Here is a 26,523-nt window from a genome sequence, read left to right as displayed (position 1 = left end):
TGTTGCAGTTCCTAACAAGATCACTGTCAAATTACCCAAACTCTGTTTCCATTGATCAGCTGAAGAACACCTCATAGACTGATGGAGAACTCATTTGATTAAGCCACCATTCCTCAGGCCTGCTGTAAATCTTTTCTTGAAAATGTTTCATATTTGAATGTTTGTATGATAAAATAGTGACAGAAATTTTTGTCAATCGTGTCTGGTAGAATCGGACCCGAAGGACGGGAGGGTGGGGTTTGACGCAGTTTGTGCGCAGGAAGGGTGTAGCCCTTTTTTCCGCAGTGAGTGTGACCTATGACTAATCTTTTTTTTTATTCTGCAGATGTTCTTAACTGCAGCTGTGTAACAGTTCTTTTCTAATCATTATGTAAATCAATGATGTGATATGTTTTTATTTTGATTTTTTAACAATCTATCCATGAGCCCGGATCCCCTCCCTCACACCTTTGGACTTTTTTGACTCTTGGACTGCAGATACAAATCTAGCCGTTGTATTGTCCTTCAACTGAAAGAAAATACTTGACGATAATGTATTTCTTTTTGGAGTTTTGATACTTAAACACACTCACCAATGGTGAGTTGGCTGATGAAAGCAATAATATTTATTCTGTTTTACTGATTTTCTCCCTTTTCTTCCATTTACATTTAAACAAAGTGACAAAGCTTTCAAGTTCCTTGGATGCCTTATGTTGAGCTGGATCCCCTGTGATCTGTGTTGGGTTTTTTGTCTTTGCCCAGGACCCCATTGTGCTTGATCTAACCATGCAGTGCGTCTTCTGTCCATGGTTGTGCCAAGCACCTTGGAGGCTTGTGAGCACTATCTGCCTTCTGTTGTGAACTCCCAAGCAATTTAAAAAAACTCATATTTCCATTTTCAAGTCAGTGATGTACTTGTGCATTTTTCAAATTCTGAAATATAAATGAAATTAACACTAAAATTTTGGCAATAAAACGTAAATATTTTGAGGAAATTGTGACTCTAGGGTACATACAAAAGGACCAATAACCATAAGGTAATTTAATTATTATATGATAGTTTTATCATTTCCAGGCTCTAATTTTGTGTTTATTCTTAATCATGTTGTTCTCATGATGTACTCTAAGATGTAGGACTCTGACCAATAAATATAATCTAAACATCCTGTGTGTTTTATTGGCAGCAACATTTTAATGCTGAATGAAGGGCAAAAATGGATAAAAAAAAGAGAGTGGGGCTCAAAGGGTTTTATAGCATTCATATAGATAAAACAGTCATTTTCTACAAGCTGGTTGGTGTCAGTATGGCAGATTTGTGGAAACGATCAATTACTGTAAGTGCTCAGTGGCTTTTAACTATGGTTAATAAGTTCAGCCAGTGGAGGTCATATATTAACACAATATGCACTCTGAGAGTAAGACTGCAGACACATCACTGATCTGTAAATCAAATGCTGAGTTGTGTTTTAGACAGTGAGTTTAGGTTCTTGAAATGATGATAAAATTAAGTGAGGTTTGTTTCTCTACAGTGCTTCTATGTTGTCCCATAAGTCAAATCACAACTAGTGCATTTAACCAATACATTGGAACAATGAAACCAGACTCCTCCTTTCTTTAAGACTCATATTTTAATTAATTCAGTCTTTACTAACACTTCATGCACTGCAGGCATTAGATGATAATATAACGTACACTACAAAATATAGACTTTTGGGTTTGAAACACTGTCAGAATTACCTTCACAGCGATGAAGTAAACCAAAAGGCCTTCACTTATGATGTACTGAGTAAATGTGCTCTATCCTGGAGAAATATTTATTCATGCATTTGTCATATCCAAAATATTCCCAGAAATATACACCCTCCTTCGTTTGGAAATTTTCATATTGGCAGCAGTATGTGCCAGAGTTTAAATGATAGATACTGTCATTGTTGGTTATACCTTTGTTTTATGGGATTGCACTCTCACCGTAGATAGGGTGATGTAATTCCTCAAATGTAGTTGCTGTCAGCTATTATATTTATATTTACACAGCAGACATTTTGAGCAGACACATGTCATAATAGGAAAAGCAAAGGTGTTACTAATGACATTAACACTCTGATCTATTCAAGTGTACCAGTAAGTCATGACAGTGTGACAATGAGCCAGCATGCACAACATCAGGACACTGAAACTGAAGGAGCTAAATGGAATTCAGCTGTCATTAATTTGATTATTTACACCTGTGCTTTTCCTGCTGTCACATGTCAAATTGAAAAAAGCCTATTGGAGATTCTCTTGTGAGACTGAGAGGGCATCGTAAAATGGAAATCAAAAAGATCAGAATTAGAGGCGCAGACAATCTGGCACACATTTCCGTCAGGTAAGCACAGCAAGACCTTTCAAGGAATAATATTCAGTAAGCCTCTCAAAACAAAACCTACAAGCAGAGTTTGCAGCAAGTTTGATCAAGACTGAACAATTTCTGTACAGCCAAATCAGTGGATATAAAGATCAGAGTGTACATTTACTTATTTGCCAAACAAAGTTGTGAAATAATTCTATATCTAAAGTATAATTAAAATATGGTATTCCAATGCAAACACAGTTTAAGCTAAAATGCTAGATTCTAACAACAATTTAGTTAACAAAACACACCATGTTCCAACTCCATACTACATACTGATTCTAAGCAGGTTTTGAGTGTGCTGCTAATGAACACTATTCTCCCACAATGCAATGCACAAATACAGGCACTACTCACAGCTGGAAAAAAATGTAAATAAATTGTGGGTGGTGGTGAACCAGCTCCAAAAAAATCTAGGAAAACAAAAAAATAATTAATAAATCTTTGGTCAAATATTGTGAGCGCTATTTGTTAAGCAGATTAATTGGCAGTAGCTTTCCAAAGTTAGTTTGATTGACAACTGACATCATGCATATTGTATAATTTCCTTTAATATAAAATAGTAAAGTATGTTTATTTTTGTGTAGTAACTGCTAAAACAGTATATTATGACGATTAGTTTGTCGTACATAGTGTATGAAGTCTGGCTTTGGTACACAGCTATAGTAGTCTTGTTCCAAGCTGATCAGACATTGCTTTCAGTAAACTGTGGAGCCTGTCACTGACCTTCTGCCCAGACAGAGAATATAGGGTTTATAGATTATCCCATTAGACTGGTGGCTGCTTTACACAAAAACAATGCTAATTACCCTTTTCTCTACCAAGACAAGGTCAAAACCAAGAATACTCCGCAATCAACAGCTGAACACAGTAAGATACACGTGAAGATCTGTTTATTTGATCTGATTAGTTTCATTTCCTCCCTCACAGTTTCAACATATCTAGTGTACCTCACGTCTTACACTGCCTTTTTCGGGGGTTTTTTAAAAACACACACACACACACACACACACACACATACCACTAGTGAAAAGAATTATACATATATTAAATACTCAATACCTATACATGTGGGAAAACCATCACTGGATCCCACTGTACTGCTTTACCTTGAGACGGTTACTGCATCTGATTCACTCTGATGTACCACCTACAACAAATATAACATTAAATTTTAGTACAAGATGAGATGAGATGTTTTTAAACACAAATGTATTTCAAGATATTTGCGCCAGGTTGTCAGGCTGTAAACAGTGTCCTTTATTGGGCGATGTTTTATTCCAAAGCATGTGGTGCTCTTTGTACATTCATAACAGCCCCTGCAGACAGTTAATCACAAAAGCAACAAGGATGATTTGGAAGGATGAATTCTATGGAGTTTCAGTAGGACCACATTAATAACCGAAACTAAAGAAACACAATGCAGAAGAAACATGTTACAGAGCTTGTTCTACTCATACATACAGGGATTTCCAGTACTCAGGCAATGGATTTTTGAATACAAGATCTACAGTAACACATAGAAAACAAACACCCATAACTCCAATAGTGCAAACTTTAGTGATGTCTGCTACAACTGTTGTGAACACCAGGATAACAAAAGAATCTCTCAGCTGAAATGGGACTAATGGGACTTCATAAACTCATATGAAATGTAAATAGTTTGTGATGTGGCACAAATACTCTGTTTCTCTAAAATAGGCATTGGTTTATTAAAATTTGTGTCTGTAGGGTTGCCTTGCTAGTAAAACTAAAGTACATCAGTACCATTGTATCTGAGGATTTATGTGGTTGTTATAAGACACTATGCCCCCAATGCTGAAGGACTGGTTTATCTTCAGAAGGCTGTTTCATCAATGCTGGCAGTTTCTAACAAACACGGTGAAATGGACAGCGTGAAACCTCAACTGTGCTCACAGCAAACAATGCCATCACCAAAAACCAAAGAGAACCCCTAGAGTTTTCATTTTCAATTCTGTGGACAAATTTTCTAATAATGGCATATTTTTTTAATCCATCTATCTGTCCAGTCATGTGACTATCAATCACTCATGCTGCAAGCAAACAAGAAACAGGTTACTTTAAATACATGAAATGAAGACACGTTAGAAATTGTTCACCCCAGAGGCCTCAATTTGTCAGTGCAGAAATCTTGGCCGTAGTTTTGTGTTTCAGTGATAGAAGCCAGTTACTGTTCTATGCCCAATACTGCACAACCATTTCCACAACATCTCACTGAAAACACATTACAGACACTAATACAGTGATGTGGCTGCTGGCAGTCTAAACAGCCTTTGAAGTCAAGCCTTGTCAAGCAATGGAAGACAGGACATAGGACGTTAAAATGGGAGAAACAGTGCTTTGGCAAAAGCATCTCTACAATTAGGAATTTTTGCTTGATCTTATCAATGGTTCTTAGACATACATCATTACCAAAGGAGGCAAAAAAAAAGCCACATGGCATTGCCTGGCTAAGCAAAAATAGTGCCAATGCCAGCAGTCTGGATGAAAATTTCCATGGCAACATATTCTCCAAAGGACAGTAATGCTGTCACCAATACAGTCCATTGTTCTTGTGACATTTCATCTACAACCAATATAACGATGTCTATGAATGGACATACTGTATATATGTCTTTAATGTAGGTTGCAACTTCCATTTGCAGTTCACGCAGTGTACTGTACCCAAAAAGTTGTGGTTGGAGGGTTTGATTCGGGTTCAAGTGCAAGTGACAACACACCAACATAACCCCTGGTCTATAAAATATCCATCTCAAGCGTAGATCTGTCCAGGACCACCTGTGTGTGGGTTTTCTCCAGTGAGGCGCTCCTGGCTCGGCTGGCGGTTGGTGTCGCTGGATTTACTGACACCTGCGTAGTCGTGGATCCCCACTTCCAAGTTCTTGGCCCTCAAGGCAGCAGCATGCAGTTTCTCCAGAAAATCAGGCATACCTGCCAGGTGCAAATGGAGAGCCTCCTTATTATTAGGGTAGAATATGCAGTCAGTGGGAACATGAAATGTATGCGAGGAAAAATAAATTCACAAAGTATAAAAATGCACATAAATATGAATGTAACAGCAAGAAAAAATACTAATCATTTGCAGATTCCAGCTTATCATGTGTGAGGATTTTCTTCTTAAATATCAGTGTAAATTGAATATCTCTGGGTCAATAATGAGATACGATCATGAAAAGAACCATTATATGCAGCCCCAACCAGTGAAAAGAGCTCACCACTTGACACCATCCAGTTCACACAGTAACGGGGAAAGACAGTCTGAGGGTTGTCACTGTAGGTGAGCAGGTAATCAAATCCATTCTGTAAAGAACACAAGTAACTCAGTGGCTGCAAAACAGAAGACCCAGGATACAAGTTAAATCATTTGTGTGGCAAAAAAACATTCATCACAAACCTCATCAAAGGACTTGTGAGGACGGATGACCATCTTTGACTGGTATGCATGGACTCTCACAAAGTCCTGAGTCTCCGGGACTCTGGGATGCTGCACAGCTCTACACAACAGAGTTACAAATATACAAGATAAAAAGACACAGACAAGTTACTAAGTTACTACAAGTTTAGTAATGTGTCAAATCTAAACCATATTTGACTTCAGAAACACATTATTTTTTAAGTCCCACCTGGATACCAGGATCATCAGGTTGTTGTCTACATCAACATCATAGCGCCGCACATACACATAGTCTCTTGAGTACATGGGATACTGTGAGGAGAGATTAAACAAGATTAAATAACAGCTGACTATCTGAAATAAACTGATGAATATACTATAACTTAGTAGTTGCTCTTGACCAAATGATAAGCCAAGGTCAATCATAGTTTACTCATACAAAAAAAAATGCCTTATGTACACACTATGTAGAACAAATAGCCTCCTCCCTTTAGGCACAATGGTAATCAACAGAAACTCACAGGAAAGTGTGTAGCCCAGTGTACAACTTCTGAGCCTGTACTGACATCTCTGTCCACCACTTCAAGCTTGATAACCAGAGAATCCCACTTCTTCCTGTACTCTGTATCCAACTGGGGGAAAGGAGAAAGCAAAAGTCAAGGGTAAGGTGCTTAATATAGCACATAGAGTGAGTGTTACATTTGCTTTTGTGCTGCACGCATACAGCGCAAACACGTTGATTGTGCCAGAGCAGCTGGGTTATGGAAACTCAAAACAAGCTGCGATAAATATACCATAAACACAATCCATGAAAAAATAAAACACATGTGAAAGTCCCACTGCGATGAATATTAAATATTCAACCAAATTACTACCATTACAAGTTGGATCCACTTGCATAATTCTATTTCAGTAATACAAAGATTCCCCATGATTCGTAAGTCACATGTAAAGAGTGAGGAGATAGCTGTTTTCTTATTGTAAGGCAGTACCTCAGTAGAACAAGTTATCCGTTTCACTTAATTTCTTCATTAATTGAGACTGACATATTCCTAGTAGCACATAAGGAGATTTGAAAAGTCTGTACCTGTACATTGAAGAACTGTCTTGGGGTGACATCATTGTAGGAGCCCAACACTGCAAATAAAACATAAATAAAAAGGATGCTGACTCTTCAGATAAATCATACCAATATCATCACAACCAAAGTACCAGAAAAAACTCAAAGCACAAAAGTAACTCAGAGAAAGTTGAATGTGTGCTTTATCTGCATTTCAGAGACCTGGTTACACATGTGAGATTGTGAGTTGACTGACCTCTGTATTCATAGAGGTGACTGTTGGGTATAGGGCGCTTCCACACTCTGAAGTCCTTCTTCTCCATCACAACTTCCCAGCCAGGTTCCAGGTGTCTGGCCACTGTCCCTGAAGATGCGTTTAGACAGTTTACAGCCTGCAGGGCCTGCAACTCAAGTCCACACCTTCAAAAAGGGAAGCAAACAACAGGACAGGTTGTTCAGCATCCTGAACAGCTGACATTACAGATCATAGTCTCATCAATATGAAATGCTGAATTGCACAAACAGATGGGTGACAAATTAAAGGAAAAATTATATTAAGTGTTTTAATAAAAGGTGTTGAGCTTCCATAACAGCTTCAGTGCAGCTTTGCATAGATTCTACAAGTCTCTAACTCTACGAGAGGGATGAACAGCATTCTCCAAAGGATATTCCCTCATTTGGTGTTCTGACGATGGTGGCTAGAGTGTTGTCTTACATGTTGGTCTAAAATCTTCTGAAGGTGTTTATCTGGGTTGAGATCTGGTAAATGTGAAGGCCATAGCATATAAATTCACATAATTTTATCCAGTAATCAACCATCCAGTGACCCCCTCGTGCCGTCTACGGAAGCATCTATATTTGTTGTGTGTCTCCACTCATTCATGTGGATTTAAAAGAAAGATTTCAAACCTGCGAATTTCCTCATCTTGAATCTTCTCATTCTCCCACATGAAGACACCAACCAGGGCCGCGACAAGTTTCCCAGTTGGGGCGTGCTTGCTCTGAAATCTGCGCCATATGTTCCCAACTAGGGTCCACCTGGTCCGCTCAGAGTACAGGTTGGAGTAAAGCTCGCCGATCTGGCAAGCACGCCGGAGCCTCTGTCCGGTCACAAAGCTGCAGTGGTCCGCAAATATGGAGAGCAAGCCCTTCCTCTTTTGGCCAGATCCAGCGGCCTCATTGGCACCGACACTTGCCCTCTGGAGCCAGGACAACAGCAGGCCCATGCCCCTACCCAGCCATGGGACCTTCTCAAGCTTTCCTCTGCCCTCCTCGACAGCCCGCCTGAACGACCTGCTGCTCTGAAGCCTCATTGTATTCACACCGATCTCGCAGATCGGACGACGGGGAACAGAGTGAAACATGACAGCTGTGACCGTAACAAGTTCCCAAAGACAAAACAAATGCCAGCAAAGTTCAGCACCTAGCTAACGGATTTCGCAGCCAAAGCTAATGGTCTGCGGAGATGCACTATGCATTACCTTTAAACAGATGACAATACGGACTTTTGGCAAGCAAAAGTCAAGATTTTATTCTGGCTGTAACGTTATCGAGCTGTCTACGAGCACGCTACGTGTATTAACGTTAGCATTAGCTAACGTTATCTCTGTTAACTGCCTACTGACGTTAGTGCGACACGGGAAAACGACACCCCAACAGCGCCGCACTTATTTCAGAATCGAAACTCTAAAAACTGCACTGTTAACTACGTCGTCTGCTGTAACTCCAACACAATTGTCTACCTGTGTGTCTTTCATGGAGACAGCCTCATGTTTTTCAAACTCCTGCAGCGCATTTGACCTCCACTTCCTACTATCGCTCACACACACCCACGCGGAAACCCCGCCTTACAAATTGTAAAGCGGGCAGTACATTGGACGTTTGTTATTCTAGGGCAAATTTGATTGGTCCAAGTGGGAGACTGTCTTGCATTTAGCTGATCGGGCACTAGCATGTGCACAAGTCCAGCTTTACGCCTCTACCAAAGCTCCAGTTTCTTCGCTGAACTGGGATCAGATGTTGCGTCCCAGCTGCTCAGGTTAGCTGCTATAAGAGGAGAAGGTATTTTTCAAACCTCGTCCAGGATCAGTGTCTACTGAAAGATGAACCCATACTGGAGAGAGGAAGTTAGAGTCGCCCTCCAGCAGCAACGTTGAAAGCCAAAGTCACCAGCATTAAGTAGTGACTCCTCACGTGTATTTGAGTTGAACATATATCTGTTGGAGCATGATTAAGACAGTCACTTTTGTGGTAAAACAAACTTCTTTTATTGGCTGATATTATGTATATGTGTGCTGTTAACTAAAAACAATACTTTGTAGTTTGTTTTTGCAGTGACCTTGCTGATACGTTACAGTTTCAAAAAGCATTTAACCCAAACACTTCCTCAATGTGAAAATTAGCTAAAGTGTTTGACATTGGAATCGTCATACAAAAAAGATACACGCAGAGAAAGAAATCTTAAATATTAAAATGTTATTAGAGTAATATACGCCAGATGGCGCTGTGTAACCATGCAGAGAACAAGAAATGTCGCCACAGATCCGTAGAGAATCCTGCATATCTGATACAAGCTGAGTTCTTTGCTCAAAGTAATAAAAAAAAATGACATAAATAAAAGTTTAAATGTTTTTAAACACACACACAAAAAAACAGGTACATCAGAGAACTGGACTCAATGGTTTTAATCAGCAGTGGTACTGTATTTAACAGCGCAAAAGCTCTATGGTTTCATTGGCTCCGCAGGAATCCATGGAAGCAACAGTCTAATGTATTGCATTTCCCTTTGTCCAACCGTGTTATTCAGTCATTCATTTAGCCATTCATTGAATTATCTTGCCAGCCTAACATGTCAAACCTTTATAAACAAAATAGGCCAGAAGTAATGAAATAACCTAAATATTAACACAATTTATATTATTATTTTTGACTACAGTGTCATTATATTGCTTAAGTGGGTGTAATTTGGAGAAATACTTAATTTAACCGCCCAGGCCCTGTGTTAGATTGATTCATCACATTTTATTTGAAGTCATCTGTGTCTTACTCATGAAAGCTGTGAGTGATTTCAGTATCATAAGACCATGAGACAAGAACCTCCTGCAAACACAACAAATGCCTCTATCTCAGTTTACTTTACTCTAAAGCAAACAAATCCACACAATCATTTGTTTTCTGACTGCTCTATGGAGTTATAGTATACATATATATTTGCATACAGGATGTGGGCTATATTGCAAAATGGAAAATGGTTATATCCCAACAGGTGTCCATTGTCCTTTCTGTGAGTCTGACATTTGAACATAAAGTATAAAAAAAAATTAAGCAGCCTTTCACTGTAATTTCGAGTACGTTTGAATTCGGTCTATGTTACAGCCTATTCAGGACTACTGGAGTGGAAGCTAGAAAAACAAACATCAGTAAACATGAATTCCGAGTTCTTTTCTGACATTGACAGCCCCACTATCTAATCATTTATTAGGTCGAGGTCACTGTAACTGGCCTCTGGTTACTGGCAAGGGAGTAAACAGGGAGGCTTATTATTGGTGTGAATATCTGCTATATTGGCAGAGGAGGGAGGTTAAAGACGCAAATGATATCTTTTGAAGTTACCAATGGAGTTCTGGAAATTGCGAGTGTAAAACTCCCCCGATTGAGTAGTTTTGAAACAGACGTTATCGCCACTCCTTCCTTTGTGTAATGCTGCCTTCAGGGGCTAAGACAAGAATCGTAATTTCAAGCGATCACGGCCGACCCTAAACATGCCCAATGGATTGGGAATGAGGAAATTTTCCATGATCCTCAAAAGAAGTGACGTCAAGCACGGAGAGACAATGGACAATGGAGTTCGTAATAAAATAATAATTATATGTGCTTATATTACATCAGTATCCCATGTAGCCTAAATAAATCGCCTACTGTGGTGTGTTTAGTGAATTCAACCAAACATATTTTGCTACGCTTATTGAGCACTTCTTCCATTCAGCATATGACGTCTCTCTTGAACATAATAAAAGAACAATCACCAAAGTAAACGACTTTTGTTAGAGGGCGAATGTTGTTATCATTTCCGGTCGGATGCACTTGAATGAATAACAAGTCTTCTGTAATGCAGTTAACATCATCACCACCGGGTGTTTTAACGTGACATTGTTTCCCTTAGTTAGGAAAGCAGTTGTTACTATGGGTAGGCCTAATTGTGGTTTGTGTCTATTATATATGTCTACAAGGTTATGTTTTTTAAATTGGGTCACATGACAGTTTAGGTAGTATATACAGTAATGATAAAAGCATTAGCCTTATGAGATTGATAGATAGATAGATTACACCGGCAATGATGGAATAAGTATTCAGATCCTTTACTTAAGTAAAAGTCACAATACCACAGTGAGCAACTGGCCACTGGTCGAGGTACTAGTGCTAAGTTTAACTCAAATACTGTTGGGTATATTAACCTATAGAAATACATTGTATTTTATAAGATCACCATAGGTTTTGTATACAATAACTTGATCTGCAAAGTAACTAGTAACTACAACTATTAAATAAATATAGAGCAGTACAAAGAACAACATTTCACTCAGAAATGTAGTGGAGTAGAAGTAGCCTATAAAGCAGCATAAAATGGTATACTTGAATAAATGTACTTAATTACATTTCACCACTGTATTGTTTGTATGGAGTACAGATATGCATGTATGTACTATACAGTAACGTATGTACAGGTATTGAATATACAAGTAAAGATAAGTGTCCTAATACTCCAGGAATTGATAGTAAGTGTATTTTAGAAGTAACAGTGGATGTAAACCAGATTTTTCTGTAGTGTTTGTGGCTATATACTTGAAGTGAATGAATATGGACACGAGAAAAGTAATGTTGCATAAGAAGACTTTGCTGCGGAGTGGAATCTTCTGACGAGCACTACATCCATCCACTGGTCACATGATGAGTTAAAAAAAAGAGATAGAAGTCTTGACAGCTGGGCGGTGCTTCCTGAAGGGTGTGGGTGTATCCAATAAAAAAAGAAATCCCCTGTTCAGTTCACCGGCACGAGCAAGTTTTACATGTGGCTGCGAAGCGCTCATTCAAAAAGACGGATTTATTTCACATCGAATTAGATAGTCGTAAATAGCGTTTTTCACGTAGTCACTTTATTTTGAACACATTGCAGCTTTTTTGAGGGGATATTGTTCATAATCAGTTTTTTCTTTTTCCAGTATCCCGCGCGCGGTATCGTAACTGTCTGTGCGCGCGGTAATTAGCTTACTGGCTAGGAAGCACTATCTTCACAGGACTGAAAACTGCAACGTGTGGTAAGTTTTATAATTTGGACTTTCTATCAGAATAAAGAGCTCCTTGTGGTTTATTCACTAAACACCGCAACTAAGATTAACATCACCATTTGATGTTAATGTAAAGCTAACGCTAACGTTAGACCTTTGTGCTACGTAAGTTATTCAACACTAATGATATGAGTGATCTATTTGCTAACGTTAGGTAGCTAGTGACTGTTATCAGACCCGTTGGAAGACCCAGGGTAGTATAAACGAAGAGTTGACGTTATTGTAGGTTAAACATCTTGTCTGACCAAGGATAGATTATGGCTATTGATTGTGAGTTTCCGTTAACATTAACGTTAGGTTTGTGTAGCTCTTCGCTCGAACCACGGTGAACGGCGCAATTAACACGGTTCTTTACATTAATGTTAAGCTAACTAAGCTAGCAGTATAGACCATCTGTTCAGCACACACTTGGCAGGTCATTACTAAATCGAGTTAACGTTACATCCGGGTGCGTCCCCTTTTACGAAAAACCACGTCAAACATAATTGAAGCTGAGGATAATAGGCACAGTAGCTATTATAGAAGCTGTAACAGCAAATTAAAGCCTCAAATGTCAAGTCTAGACCTGGTCGAGCTGTTTCTGTTCTACACTCGCGTGAACCGGTATGGACAGACGGCGCTCGTGTTCATGGCTGTGTTCTATGAATGAATGACGACACGTGCGCACGCAGTTAAGAATTATGTCTCCTATATAAGGTACTGTTTATCTCCTAACGGCCTTTATGGTCAGCAATGCTAAACAAAAACAGCAGTAAACAAGAAAATAAGTGAAGCGTCTGGGTGAAATTAGAGGACGTTGGTGTAAAATAAGCTCCGGCCCCTTCCTGCGACATTCACCAAAAATGGCTTCCCATTGGGTTTTCAGGAAAGGCAGATAACGTTACTGGAGGTGCTCCTTCCGGTCTAAGCGTTTTTTTTACTAGGTTTTCCACCCTTCTTCCGTTGTTTTGAGTCTTTTTTTACAGTCTGTAAAGAAGCTGATTTCCCCTTACAGAAACCATCCCATTCTTCCGTGCATTTCCTTAGTGTTGTCAGTGTCTTTTCTGTCTGCTTTTACATGAAGATGGATTGAGGAGAAACTATTATTAAAGCAGGCCTTTTCTGTCTTTTGTCTTTTTCAGGATGTACTCCTGCTCATCTGCAGTTACAGTTGCACAATGGCTGTCTGTTCACTCTGCTTGATAGCTCAGCACCAAAGAAAAATCAACAAATCTAGTACAATTACAGGATAGCAATAAGCCCACACTATACCTCTGTTTACCTTAATTGTTTTCTGGTCACTGCCAGATAAACACGTTACAAGTTTGCACTGCTAAATCTCAGAAATCCTGTTTAAACAGGTGGCCCTAAAGAGAATTTAATTATTTATTTTACCACTTACCTCTTTATTTTACTAGCTGCTATTTAGCAATAGCATTATATAAATAGCTATTTTGACAGGCATTTATTCCCTTTAAGATTGTGAAGCAATTCCTCTATAGTCTACAATCATGGTTTCAACAACTGCGACTGCAATAATACTGGCCACCACAGTAGGGCTAGCCACCCAGACTGCTCTGACAGAGTATATGTGGCTCCTGATTGTCGGCTTCATCATCGCCTTCATCTTAGCCTTTTCCGTGGGTGCCAATGATGTTGCCAACTCATTTGGCACAGCCGTGGGCTCTGGAGTGGTCACCTTGCGCCAGGCATGCATTCTGGCCACAGTGTTTGAGACTCTGGGCTCTGTGCTTCTTGGGGCCAAAGTGAGCGAAACCATCCGCAAGGGTATCATCGATGTGGGCATGTACAATGGCTCTGAGCACGTGTTGATGGCTGGATCCATCAGTGCCATGTTTGGTGAGTATCTGCAGCTTATCTTGTATGTAATTAAACCTGCGGTCATTGAACCCTGTGAACAGAGCTTGGAGGCACGTAGGGCTTGGCAGTATTTGGTTCTTACAACTAAAAAATGTTGATGTCAAATCAACACCTGGGAATGGGGCTGTAAACTAATTGTGTAAATTATTGATAATTTTCACATCGTTTTTGATTTGACCATTTAATTGAAAAATTGCCCAAAATACTTTTACTTGGGGAAAAAACAAACAAAGAATTCATATGAAATGACCATAAACAGCAAATATTAAACATTTTTAACTTTTGCTAGTTTCTACTGTGTCTTGCCACGAGACCCTTGGACTGCTGGGGGCACTCTAAATGTGTCCTTTTTGCCAATTTTGAAAGTTGTCTGAAAAGTTATGTAGAAAAGCTGAGATGAGGTCTAATCTAATGTGATCAATTTATTCTAATTAGGATCTGCTGTGTGGCAGCTGGCCGCCTCCTTCCTTAAGCTCCCCATTTCTGGAACACACTGCATTGTTGGTGCTACTATTGGCTTCTCGCTGGTTGCCAGAGGCCAGGAGGGAGTCAAGTGGTTAGAACTCCTCCGTATCGGTAAGTCAGACGCTCTAATCAGCTGACCTAGAAATGTTCTCAGTGTTTGGTTGAATTGCATCACATCCTATACTATGATAGGTAGTAGCATTATTATCATAATACATTAGCCAGTGTTTTGTCTGTTGAGGAACGTCAATATCCAGGTTAACAATCCAGTGTTAGAAATTTTATGAATGACCTTTTCAGGTTCAGAGCTAAATCCACAACACAAATTGTATGGAATGTATTTAATATGTGAATCAGTAGTGATTCCAGTAGTCACTAATATTTTGGAAGATTGGATGGGCTGTCCAGATGGGAGAAGTAAAGATATTTGATAATCTTACAAGGCTTGTCAGAGAACATGATGCAATTTCACTCATACCTTTACAGGAACATATAGTAGCAGTACTGATTTCACAAGTTGTTTCTCACATTTGTTGCATCACATGGTGGATTTCAGGTCTGTGTTCCTCTACACAAAGCCCAAACGTGATGTAAACCAGACTGTTTGCCCTCTTTAGAAAAACCACAAAACTGAATCACAAATAATACAATTTTTACGTCATTCAGTTATGGAAAGGGCCATTTTATATTGAGGTCACAATAAAGAAACTTTATTGATTTTTAACGGCTGAATAAAGTGTAAAACAATCAACCTTGCCTGTCCATGGGACAGTGAGCTATGTTGTCAAAACAGCCAAAGAATGTCCACTTTACCAGGGTAATGACCTAACATGTCATGATTGTTTCCCAACAGGAATTTCATTTCCTAGAAAAAACCAGTAGTGCATTTCCTAGAAGAAATGTACCGTTTTCAAGGAAGATTAGAAGGGCGGGGGGGATATTACACAGATTATATTTCCACTAAATTGCATTGCTCATATTTCTTTAATTTACAGTTGCTTCCTGGTTCCTGAGTCCCCTTTTGTCTGGAATAATGTCAGGCATTGTTTTCTACTTTGTGCGCGTATTCATCTTACACAAGGTAAGCTGGCTGTTATCAAATTGTTGATAGTATGTGTATTTCTGAGTGAGACAAAAACCTTCCGGAGTGATAAGTTTAGCTCCAGTTTCAGCACCGTACTAGTCCATGCTCAAAATGAAATTGAGGAAATGTTTGTTACATGGCAATAATAAAGCTACTGTTCTCTGAAGCAGTTCCTTATTCGCATCATACAGCAAGGTTCAAATTACCACCGTGTCCTTGTTATGCCATCAACTGTAACCTGACAGCAAAATGGGGCAGTTCTGTTCATACAGTGGAATTTGTGTTTCTGACTTAGTGCTCTGTTTTGTCCCCTGTAGAAAGACCCTGTGCCTAATGGATTGAGGGCCCTGCCTGTTTTTTATGCCGTGACTATGGGAATCAACCTGTTCTCCATCATGTTCACTGGAGCTCCGTGTGAGTATCATTGTTTGAGTCATTTTGCTCTGCATGCCTGCCCATATCCACAGCTTAAAATAAACTGCTCCCTCAGACAGCCGGATGCCCACACGTATTCCAGACTGTGTTTACCATTTTCACAGAAGCCGTGTTTATTTTAACATGTTTTTTGGGGCTCTCTTGCTCGTGATTCTATGTGGGTCATAGCTGGAATGAAGTTTTAGAGCGGAGCACAACAGGGAGATGGAAATAAGATTTCACTTAACTCTTGACGTCACTGGCTGTGCCCTTCAGACATGGAGGAAAAGAGAAGTAAAGAGGGTGTTTTCAAATGGTCATAGTTGTTTACTGCCAGTAGTTGTTTTGCTGCTCAGAATTTGTATAGTAATGCTCTGAATACTTGTTGGCTTTTTGTCTTCCAGAATCTCTTCATTAAATGAGCAACTTTTGCTCCTTTTGTTTTCTTCTCTCTACAGGGCCTAACAGTTCAAGATGTTAGCTGGCCTGGGCCAGTAAATGGCTGCCACAGGCCAGAGTTTGACCAGATATGGTGCACTGATGTGTACATGCATATCAGCAGCACACTCACAGAGAGGAGATCACTTCCAGCATAGCCCATAACCCTGCTTAGTCGTTCATATTCTGTACAGTTGAGTTGTGAAGTTCCTCACACCTCAACACACTGTACGTGAGGACCTGTACTTGGGTACCTCACATAAAAAAAGGTGCGAGATTGCATTTCAGACACCTTAGCAAGCCCATTGCATCTTCTGTGAAGTTGGGTGCAGGTATAAGTTGAAATTTAGAATTTAATTTTACTTTTATATCCACATAGACATAGCATCCATATATTCTGTATACTGTAGACGAGGGCAAATTGTCACCACATACACACATGCAGGCACACACGGGCTCATTGTTAAAGCCTCAAGACCGCAGTGGAGCCAGTTTAACATTGGGATAATCATTGTTCCTACATGATCAATGTCCCATAATAAGACAAAGCATGAATCACAGCTAATTCAGTATGCATTGTTTGATAATATCTTTTAAACTAGTTTATTTTTATCCTCAAAGTCAAACATCCCATGTTTATTTCAGGGCCAGTTTTGGACAGTGCACTACACTGGCACGCAGGACAACGTCTAATTATTGCTGATATATGCACTCTAATGCAGCAGTGGTATCTGAAGCCAACAGAGTACAGTATGTTTGGTGTCCTGTGATAGGAGTCAGCGTTTCCCTGATCTAGATCCTATCATAGTGGTGCGATTGGACACCAGGCATCCCACAGCACATTCTTATACTCAATATATACACCAGTGCCAGAAACTTCAAGTCAGCATGCGCATGCAGTGCGGGCCAAAGAATTTGAGGGTCAGATGTCGATCCTTTACAGATGAGGCTTAGTGTGATTTGGGTTCTTCACTGTCTCTGCTGTCACTCCACTGTAGCCTCATTCATTGTAAAATTAAAATCTATCCTGAAACAGAATTATGATATAATTCCTGTCCACAACAAATGTTCCACAAATGTTAATCGCCTGATTATGAAGACTTATGGCTTTCTAAGTCAGTATAAAATTAATATCAACTCCTTATTGGCAACTATTACTGGCATCTCAGAAATACTAGGAACTGTTCCTTACACTTGCTGAATTTACCCTGAATTCTGTTCATGCTGCTGGCCTTAAGAGAAATGTCACAAAGTGTTTGCTATGCAGGTCTAAACTTGCACGCCAGTGTATGTTTCAGAGTGCTGAGTGTCATAGCGACAGTAGATTTTGACCCCCTCACACTAGCCTCAATTGATGAACAATTGATGTGTTTAGCTGCATATGAATTTTCTGCCTGGGTTACCCTCTGAAAAACAAACACCCGGTGGCATTGGTTGCTCTAGGGACACCAAACAATCGGCATCATAAAAGTGATCTCGGTATACATGACTTATTTTAACCTGAGCCATGGTCCTGAAACGAAATGTTAAGTGTCTTCAGAGGCTGCTGTTGTCAAGGATAGACACTTATTGTGCAGAGTGAATGTTGGGCTTACAGATCCCTTCAGTGCTGATACTTAATGCAGCGGCCACTTATTCCTAATACTCTTGGTAAATGCTACACTGGGTCCTAGACAAATAACCAAAGGTTCCTTGCCAAGTGAGTCATAAATGGCCACTTTAACTAACATTCTAACTGAGGTTGGTGGTGAGATGCACATATATAGTGATGGCAAAAAAACAACAAACCATGTTATTGTGTAATGTAGGCCACGGGATACAGAGGTTCAGGGAGGAGTGTGGAACGCAGCCGTGGTTAAATTCAATTTCCTGTGCAGTCCTATTCATCCCACTGCATGGCTGTGGTATAAACTCACCCCTTTGTGTGGGAGTGTTTATCAGACCGCTAGACCTAGGCTAGTTTTTAAATCCTCTCTTTTATATTTTGTAAGAAGTTGCCTACAAACCAGTCACTGTGACAAAGAGCCACGTGAATGCTGTCAGGCCCCTTTTGTCTTTTTTGTTTTGTTGAATTCCCTGGAGGGTTACTGCACAGTAATATCTAGCTGAGTCACACCTGTCTCTGGATGTCTCGCAACATGTGAGCTGATGTACTGCAGTGAAAGATGGGATCCTCAGCTGTTACAGAGCCTCCTTCCGGTTTTTCCTCTTATGCCTCTCCAGTCCTGAAGGGAGTGAGCTTCCATTGCGTAACTAAGTAAACATCACTTAGGTGCTCTGCACTCGTGCTGCAGTGTGACTCAGTGGAGAGAGTGCACTGTGGACTCTGCCCTCAAATGAACATGGTGTCCGAGACACTTTGCGCTCTGCCTTGGCACTCATTTCCTTTTGTTTATCTTAAACTTCCCAAACAGTCCCCAAGCTAGTGGAAGTGTTTTTTGTTTTTTTAGTTATGCATGGCCAAGGTCACCTGACCAGAGGTGGTGGTGTTGGAATTTTCAGCAGCTCTTGTTTTTGTTTTCTCCTAACCACACTGCTGATTTGCACCCTCTCTGTATGACAAAGATGACTGCTTCTCCAGGGAAATTTAAATAGTATCTTTCTGCCAGCATGTGCTGCTTTATATCTACCTCTGCTGCACCAGCTTTGCTGCAGTCTTGGCAAGAGGGTGCCCTTATTGCTACAGCAAACAGCTCCAGTGAATGACAACCCCCTTTTCTTTTTCTCCTTAAGTTATGTCGCCTTTTTAAGGAACTCATTGTCTATGTGCAGTGTTTTGGGGTCATGGTGACATTTTTGCTCTTTCACATTTAGGTGTTACATAACTGTTCACGTCTAGGGGTACACATGATTTCCATATTTACCTAGGATGCGGCACAATGAAGTCATACTTGTAATGTTAACTAAATATGACACGCATGGTCAGATGTCATTGATGTTATTTCCCTATAGTTAATTTCCATTCATTGGTGCCATTAATGCTTTAAATAAGAATGCAAGTTCCTCCTGATATGACCTCATGTTGACTTATAAAACTATGTAAAATGTAAGACAAGATAGTATTCACAAAACTGCCCAGTTTTAAGTTGGTATTTCAGTCTCTGTTGTCCACTAGGAAAGGTAGCACCTGCTGCCATGTTTTTTTTTTTTTTTTTTTTTTTGTTTGTTTTTTTTTAATTGCCTTTCTCTATTTGCCTTTGTGTGTTTGTCTGATTCTGTCTGGGCACCTGGCTGTCCTTCAGTGCTGGGATTTGACCAGATCCCTTGGTGGGGCATACTGCTCATCTCGTTGGGCTTCTCTCTGCTGACCGCCATTGTGGTCTGGTTTGTTGTCTGCCCTCGTCTCAAGAAGAAGATTGCACGTAAGTCACATTTTTTTTTTTTGCAACCTGATGACTTAGTTTTCAAATCCCTGTCACCGGTTTCTGCTGACCACTGAAATTAGTGTTTCCTCACATAAGCCATTGCACAAGCGAGGGATTTAGCATTGCACATGTAACCTCAACCTATTCACACTGAGGGCTCATATTAATCCAGCAAATGGAGCTCAGGGATCATTTGTCATAACGGAGTCCTTCTAATGAAAATCATCCGAAAATATTGTCACCAGTTTTTGTTCTATAATCCTGGATTAAAGTTAAAAATCCAAGAGCCATTGGCATTTACCCGCCAACAGCGTGGCTTTGGTGTTGAAGGGGAACACCATTCATTTTAACCTTCATGAATGTTTTGTACTTACCTCTATTGTTAACAAATACAGTGCTTTTGTATTCAGTGGTCCCTCATAACAGGTTAGGTCTTGCATTCTTTGTTACTGCGGGAACAATCTATTAGGTCAGATTACAGAATAGCTGAATCTGACACTACCTAGGGCATAGGCGTACAAATGCAGTTTCCTATTAGTTTTCAACAGAACCTTTTTACCAAACGTATACATTCAAAACTTAATATATAATACTTAATAAATAGGTCTTTTAGATTTCTTTGCTTATTATTGTTGATAAACATGTTCATTGTCAGAGGGACAGATCTTAAAATATTTTTTGAGTGATAGTGACCTTACCTGTCAGTGTTGTCTCTTATAGTAACAGAGAAACAGCAGGTTTATCGATCTGTCTAGATCAGCCACCATTTAGTAGACAAGTAGCCTAGTTGGGTCATAGTGATCCACTAATTGGTTTTACCTCCTTGACTAAAATAAGCCTAGTTGACTTAAGTTGGTGACATGGAATTTACTGTATATGTGTGGGGAGAATGCTGAGGGTTACTGACTGCTTCAGCTCTTGCTTTGACAAGTTTGGATCATGCAATGTGGCCAGCTGGTCGGAATACTCACTGTGCATGCACATCACATACAGCACTAAGTATCTGATTCACTTTAAAACCACAAACAAATGTCATGTGAGCCACAGGCTGTGTTGAGTCTTATTGTCTATCATAAGTTAAGCTGCTAGCGGTAGTGTAAATATGTTCCTTGTAAGGTCATAATCCATTTATCTGATCCTGTGAACAGAGGGTAACGTTGCATTTATAGGACAAAGGTTTTGTTTTTTTGACTGGTTATGCAATTCTTACGCCTGCATGAAACACATGAGCTGTACTAGTATTTCTCTGCTGTACTGTGTATATGTTTGGACATGACCCATGTGATATCTCACACCAACTCCTCCCCTACTAGGAGATATCAAGTCTTCCAGCCCCTCTGAGAGCCCACTGATGGAGAAGAGGGAGCTGAGAGAGGCCCACTGTCCAATCCTAAAACAGACGTCTACGCCTGCCAACCCAGATGTCAATCCAAGCCCCTCTGCTCAGCCCCAGGAAGCCCCCGAGGAGCGCAGGGTGGCGTTTGACATTGGAGATTCTGACGATGTCGACAATAATAAGGAACGCAAGGTCGCGTTTGACATTGGAGATTCTGATGAGACAGACTACAGTATTACAAATGGTGGTAAGTATGCCAAGAAACAATATTGTTAGTACATTTATATGTAATAAATTTATGTAGCCTAATGGTATGCAATTGTAATGTAACTCTTCTGCTACATATATAATCATGAAATGCCACACATGAAGTTTACAATTTAAGACTTACAAGTTTTAATTAATTTCATCGTAACCCCTTTCTGCAGCCCCCAAACAGGTTGAATCAAACAGTCAGGTCCAGGTCAACAACCAGCAAGTCCAGCACAGCAATGGCTCGACAAATAGTCCCAATCAGGTCCAGTTCAACAACCACGCTCAGTTCAACAACAGGCCAGCACAGATTCCAAGTAACGGTTACAGCCAGTACCACACAGTCCACAAGGACTCTGGCCTCTACAAGGACCTACTGCACAAGCTCCACCTGGCCAAGGTTGGTGACTGCATGGGCGAGGGGGGTGACCGACCTATCCGACGCAACAACAGCTACACCTCCTACACCATGGCCATCATCGGCATGCATGGAGACTACAAGCACAAAGAAGGGGAATTCCGTGCCAGCGAAGATGGCGACAAGGGTCCAGGGTCAGGTGGTCAGGACAGGAAGCGCGTGCGTATGGACAGTTACACTAGCTACTGCAATGCTGTAGCAGAGCACACGACTCCTGAAGCTCTGGGAGAGGGTGATGTGACACTAGAAATGGGGAAGGAGGATGCAGGTAGCAGTCAAAGCTCTCTGGATGATGATGGGCTTGAGGCAGACAAGCCAGAAGTCTCAACTCTCTTCCAGTTCCTCCAAATTCTCACCGCATGCTTCGGATCCTTTGCCCATGGAGGAAACGACGTTAGGTATGCAGATTCCTTCACTTTTGTTTCCCTGGCATGTTGTTAGTGACATTTTACTTATCACAGTTCAACTCAGTCAGCATCTTTGGCTACTGTTGAAATAACCTCATTCTTTCCTCTGCAGTAATGCCATTGGACCATTGGTAGCTCTGTGGCTGGTTTACACAACTAGCAGTGTGACTTCAAATGAACCCACACCCATTTGGTTGCTGCTGTATGGTGGCGTTGGCATCTGCGCTGGACTCTGGGTGTGGGGTCGCAGAGTGATCCAGACTATGGGCAAGGACCTTACCCCCATCACCCCCTCAAGGTATAGACTCCACAGACAGTGCAGAACCTGTTCCTCCATAGCCATAAAACCACATCCTCCTCAGACATTACCAGTCATTGAATTTAGCAAGCATACTCAGACACATCCACCTGAGAGACATGAGTGTTGTTTTTATTCCCCTGCAGTGGTTTCAGCATCGAACTGGCCTCAGCCCTGACTGTCGTGGTAGCCTCTAACATTGGCCTGCCTGTCTCCACCACCCACTGCAAGGTAAGCTGGTCAAACACTGTGGTCTGGGAGCTAGACTGAGACACAGGGGAAGAAACTATTTAGTGTTAGGGAGGCTAAAGTAAACAGGAACCCAGTCTGGTACACGGTCCAAAAGTAGAGCAACTTTCTCTTCAATAAAATATTACATTTTAGGTATGCAGACCAATAATTTAAAGCCATAAATTTAAGGAAGATGATGGGATTTATCTGACAACTGCTGTGTTTCCAGGTGGGCTCTGTGGTTGCTGTAGGGTGGCTGCGCTCAAAGAAGGCAGTAGACTGGCGTCTGTTCAGAAACATCTTCATGGCATGGTTTGTGACAGTGCCCATCTCCGGCCTGATCAGTGCCGCCATCATGGCCATCTTCATCTACGGCATCCTGTGAGCATTCGGCTGCACCCCAATCAGGGGGAGGAGAAAGAAGCCGCTCCAGTGCGCACCAGAAGGAAAAGAGTAAAGTTGGAAGGCCAAAATATATCGCTTACCTCAACCAACAACTTTGGAAGAAAAAGGAAAAAAAAAATAGAAATGTTTGAAAGGACTTGTGATATGGGCCTGTGGTTCTTGGCTGCATCATTTTCAACCTAGAATTTGCTGTTTGTTCCAGTTGGGCCACATTACTTCCAGTGGGAAGCTTGCATTTCTTTGTTCTGACTTGCTTTTTCATATCGCATCATTCTGCAAAGAGTTAATCTAAAAGCAAAAACAGGTTGTTTTTTTTTTTCTAATACTTCCTTTTTTTTTTACTTTGCAATTATGTATATACAACAATGCTCTGTTTTAATCTTGTTTTACATGTTAGAAAGAAATGAACAATTAAAATGCAGTATTAGCCTTTTGCAGATGTAACTCTCCAGTCATAACACATGCTGAAAGTAACGTAGACACAAAAGGTGTATTTTTAGGTGAAAAACAAGGTTATTGATGTGATGTATTGCGTGTTTGTTTGTTTTTTCCCCAATTCAAAGTATTTGTTAATGAATTCATACTTTACATTTGGCTTCCTTGTATCCCCTAAACTAGGACATTTGTTTTTCCTCTCGTTATAGAACAAAATTTACTTTAACTGTAAATTCAGAGAGGTTGGTGACTGTTTCCTACCATACTTAAAAAGTTATGCGATCACGTTCACAGCACTGCAGTTTTGTCTTTATAATAATTATCTGAGTGATTTGCTATGGTAGAAGCATTGTACACACTGGATGACCACCTGCAGAATTTTGTGAAATACTGTATCAGTAGCATAAAGTCAGCACACTTCTGGCAGGGAATGAGAAAGCCCCAATCGTTTAAGTCAATGGATCATCTGCAATCCAGTTCTTTCATCTAAATCTCCAGAGGCTCTACATTCTTGATCAGTGCAGAAATAACTGCCTGAAATAACTTGGTTACTTGAATTTGAGAAATGTAACAGCAGAATGTCCACTGATGCAAAAACATGCTCTCAAACAAGACCTTAAGTCTCCTGTTAAAACTTGATTGCATCATTCTTGATGGTTAAATGCTTTAGGCCTGCGTCAGCCTTGTTTTTATAGTACACCTTGTATCCACCACTTCCCAGTATGGTTTTCTACGGAATTTGCACCTGCCCAGATAGTTGGGTTGCTCTAGCTTTCCTCTTTCTCCTTTGGCCAGAGAAGCTGAATAAGGTTGTAAATCAGGAGGAACAGGAACCTAAAACTGGAAGTTATCTAACAAGGTGGTTTTGGTGTTGAGCTGATCTTGTCTCTCGTTTGATGGCGGACATACGTCACATGCTACCAGTGTGTGTGTGTGTGTGTGTGTGTGGTTACTGGGCTGCAGTACTAAATGCATTTCAGACCTATAGATGTTGTAGTTGCCTTAATTGTTTTATTTTCCCTTAGGTACCAAAGAAAATAGGTTATTTTTAGTTTGTTTTTGTTTTTTTAATGCACGTCAACATACTTAGTCCAAACGTGGATAAAAAAAAAAAAACCTGAAAAATAAAAATGGGAAAATACTGGTGTTGAATTTGTTTTTGTTAGTAATTTGAGTAGAAGTCCTGAAATACTGTACAAGTATATATGCCATAGCATATAACATGAAACAAAAGAGGACACACAGGTTGTACAGATAAGTGGAATAGTTCCCATTTTATTGACAGTAAGCTCGGTGCAGCTCAGGCACCGGGTGATGAGTGGTGGGATCCACATGCTGCTGTGCTTTCACTCCAGTACATCTGTGATGCAGAGACAGACAGAGAGGATTCCTTTACGCTAGCTTTACATTGCACACACCACAATTCAGTAGTTTTCCAGGGCTCTCAAAGGGTGTGTATGAATCACATTTCCTAGGTTTTTCTGATAGGAGTCACTCCTTTGCAGGTACTGATGAACGATGACTGCACCAGTGTGTGATTTTAGTGCTCTAAAGCACAAAGTGAGGCCTATTCTGTCCCCAAAGGACTAGGATTTACTGCTACAGGTTTCTCTTCTTTTTTTTTTTTTTACACCAGCGCATGAAGGTTTTCCTTCTCACGAAATTAACTTTTCTAAACACAGTGACCTTTATCACGTCATCAGTAACCTTGGATCCATTTGAAAACAATCCTTTCAGCATCTTTTAGGGCAGGGACTGCATCCTTGCTCCTGAAATAACCAGAAGCAGATGATACAGTAGGCTATAAATCAAGCACAATAAGCACCTGGGGACAGACGTCTCGAAGTGGCCTGAATTCTTGTCCTAGATTTACTCACATACGAGGACTATATTGAAATAAACAATCCCAGCATCTTATTTATGAGGTCAAGCCATAAGCAGATTTTATCATCTCTGCTGTGACTCGAATATCTCTCTAGAACAAGATTTGTTTTGACTTTTTTTAGATGCATGAAATAGGAAAACAGTTCTAGAGCTTTTACAAGCAGATGAGTTTTGTAATTGCTCTTGAGGCATTTTACTGTTTTCTTGATGCTGAACCCAGATAAAGGTTTTTAACACTGTTTAAATCTAGCTGAGACTGGCTCTGACTGGCTCTGTTTGTCACTATCCGGTTCATTGCATAACCTACATTTTAACTTTTCACCGTGTTGCTCAAAGCAGTTCGCCACATCTTGCCTCAGCAGGTACAACGAGTCCTGCTCAAATATTTTAATCACCGTCTCTGAGCTAGCTAGCTGGATAATACTAGTAAACAGATAAGCATACATTCAGCCTAATATGTGGATCTTTATGGTAAATCACCACTGATGTATGTGTGCAGCATTTAGAGGTTTTCACCTTGCTCCTTGGTCAAATCCCGACTGACTTCATCTGCAGACATGAAATGAGAAAATAGGGAGTTACAGCAAGTAGTTATAGTTTGGGATTCATCAGTATTGTGAGTTTTCAGTGGCCATTTTATTTGATCTTACCCGAACTGCTCACAGTCTCTGTCCCGGCCTCATGGTGCTCTGGGAAGACATTAAAATGTTATGTAGATGAACAATAAAAAAAATACTAGGGACAGTAAAAATCTTTTAAATCCCATTTGGCCAAACTGTTGCGTACTTTCTTTCTGTATTTAACTCAAAATGTTCTTTTAAACAGAACATATTTGAAATTCATAAATATGAGGATAACTTGTTTGAAAAGACAAAAATCACAATCATACAGTATTATTCAAAGCTCATAATGCAGTGTTTGTTTAACTGATAACTGTTAGTTGAAGTGTTTTAGTGTAGAATTACAACACTGTAACCTGTCTCCCTGTCAAAAAATAATAAAAGAGAAATTGTCAATGATAGAAGCTGAAATTACAGCTTTAA

At 40.2% G+C, this 26,523-nt stretch overlaps 2 protein-coding genes across 2 annotated transcripts; one reads left to right on the top strand and one right to left on the bottom strand.

The window, feature by feature from the left end:
* Nucleotides 1–3,607: 3,607 nt before the first annotated feature.
* Nucleotides 3,608–8,690, bottom strand: stard7 (StAR-related lipid transfer (START) domain containing 7). Its single transcript, XM_044175183.1, has 8 exons — nucleotides 7,753–8,690; nucleotides 7,100–7,263; nucleotides 6,871–6,920; nucleotides 6,305–6,415; nucleotides 6,013–6,095; nucleotides 5,784–5,883; nucleotides 5,605–5,689; nucleotides 3,608–5,320 (listed from the first exon to the last, which is right to left on the bottom strand). Exons 1-8 carry the CDS (start codon nucleotides 8,205–8,207, stop codon nucleotides 5,142–5,144), a joined length of 1,227 nt encoding a protein of 408 aa, XP_044031118.1. The 5' UTR covers nucleotides 8,208–8,690; the 3' UTR covers nucleotides 3,608–5,141.
* A 3,172-nt stretch (nucleotides 8,691–11,862) lies between these two features.
* Nucleotides 11,863–24,737, top strand: slc20a1b (solute carrier family 20 member 1b). The gene is made up of 11 exons (XM_044175182.1): nucleotides 11,863–12,158; nucleotides 13,310–14,027; nucleotides 14,484–14,624; nucleotides 15,509–15,594; nucleotides 15,915–16,011; nucleotides 19,692–19,811; nucleotides 21,128–21,397; nucleotides 21,579–22,218; nucleotides 22,340–22,525; nucleotides 22,672–22,756; nucleotides 22,986–24,737. Exons 2-11 carry the CDS (start codon nucleotides 13,679–13,681, stop codon nucleotides 23,139–23,141), a joined length of 2,130 nt encoding a protein of 709 aa, XP_044031117.1. The 5' UTR covers nucleotides 11,863–12,158; nucleotides 13,310–13,678; the 3' UTR covers nucleotides 23,142–24,737.
* The last annotated feature ends 1,786 nt before the right edge of the window (nucleotides 24,738–26,523 follow it).

Source organism: Siniperca chuatsi, linkage group LG18 (genome assembly GCF_020085105.1).
Source record: "Siniperca chuatsi isolate FFG_IHB_CAS linkage group LG18, ASM2008510v1, whole genome shotgun sequence".
Taxonomy (NCBI): Eukaryota; Metazoa; Chordata; class Actinopteri; order Centrarchiformes; family Sinipercidae; genus Siniperca; species Siniperca chuatsi.
Note: the sequence above shows the minus strand (reverse complement) of the source record. Positions and strands in the feature narration are given on the sequence as shown.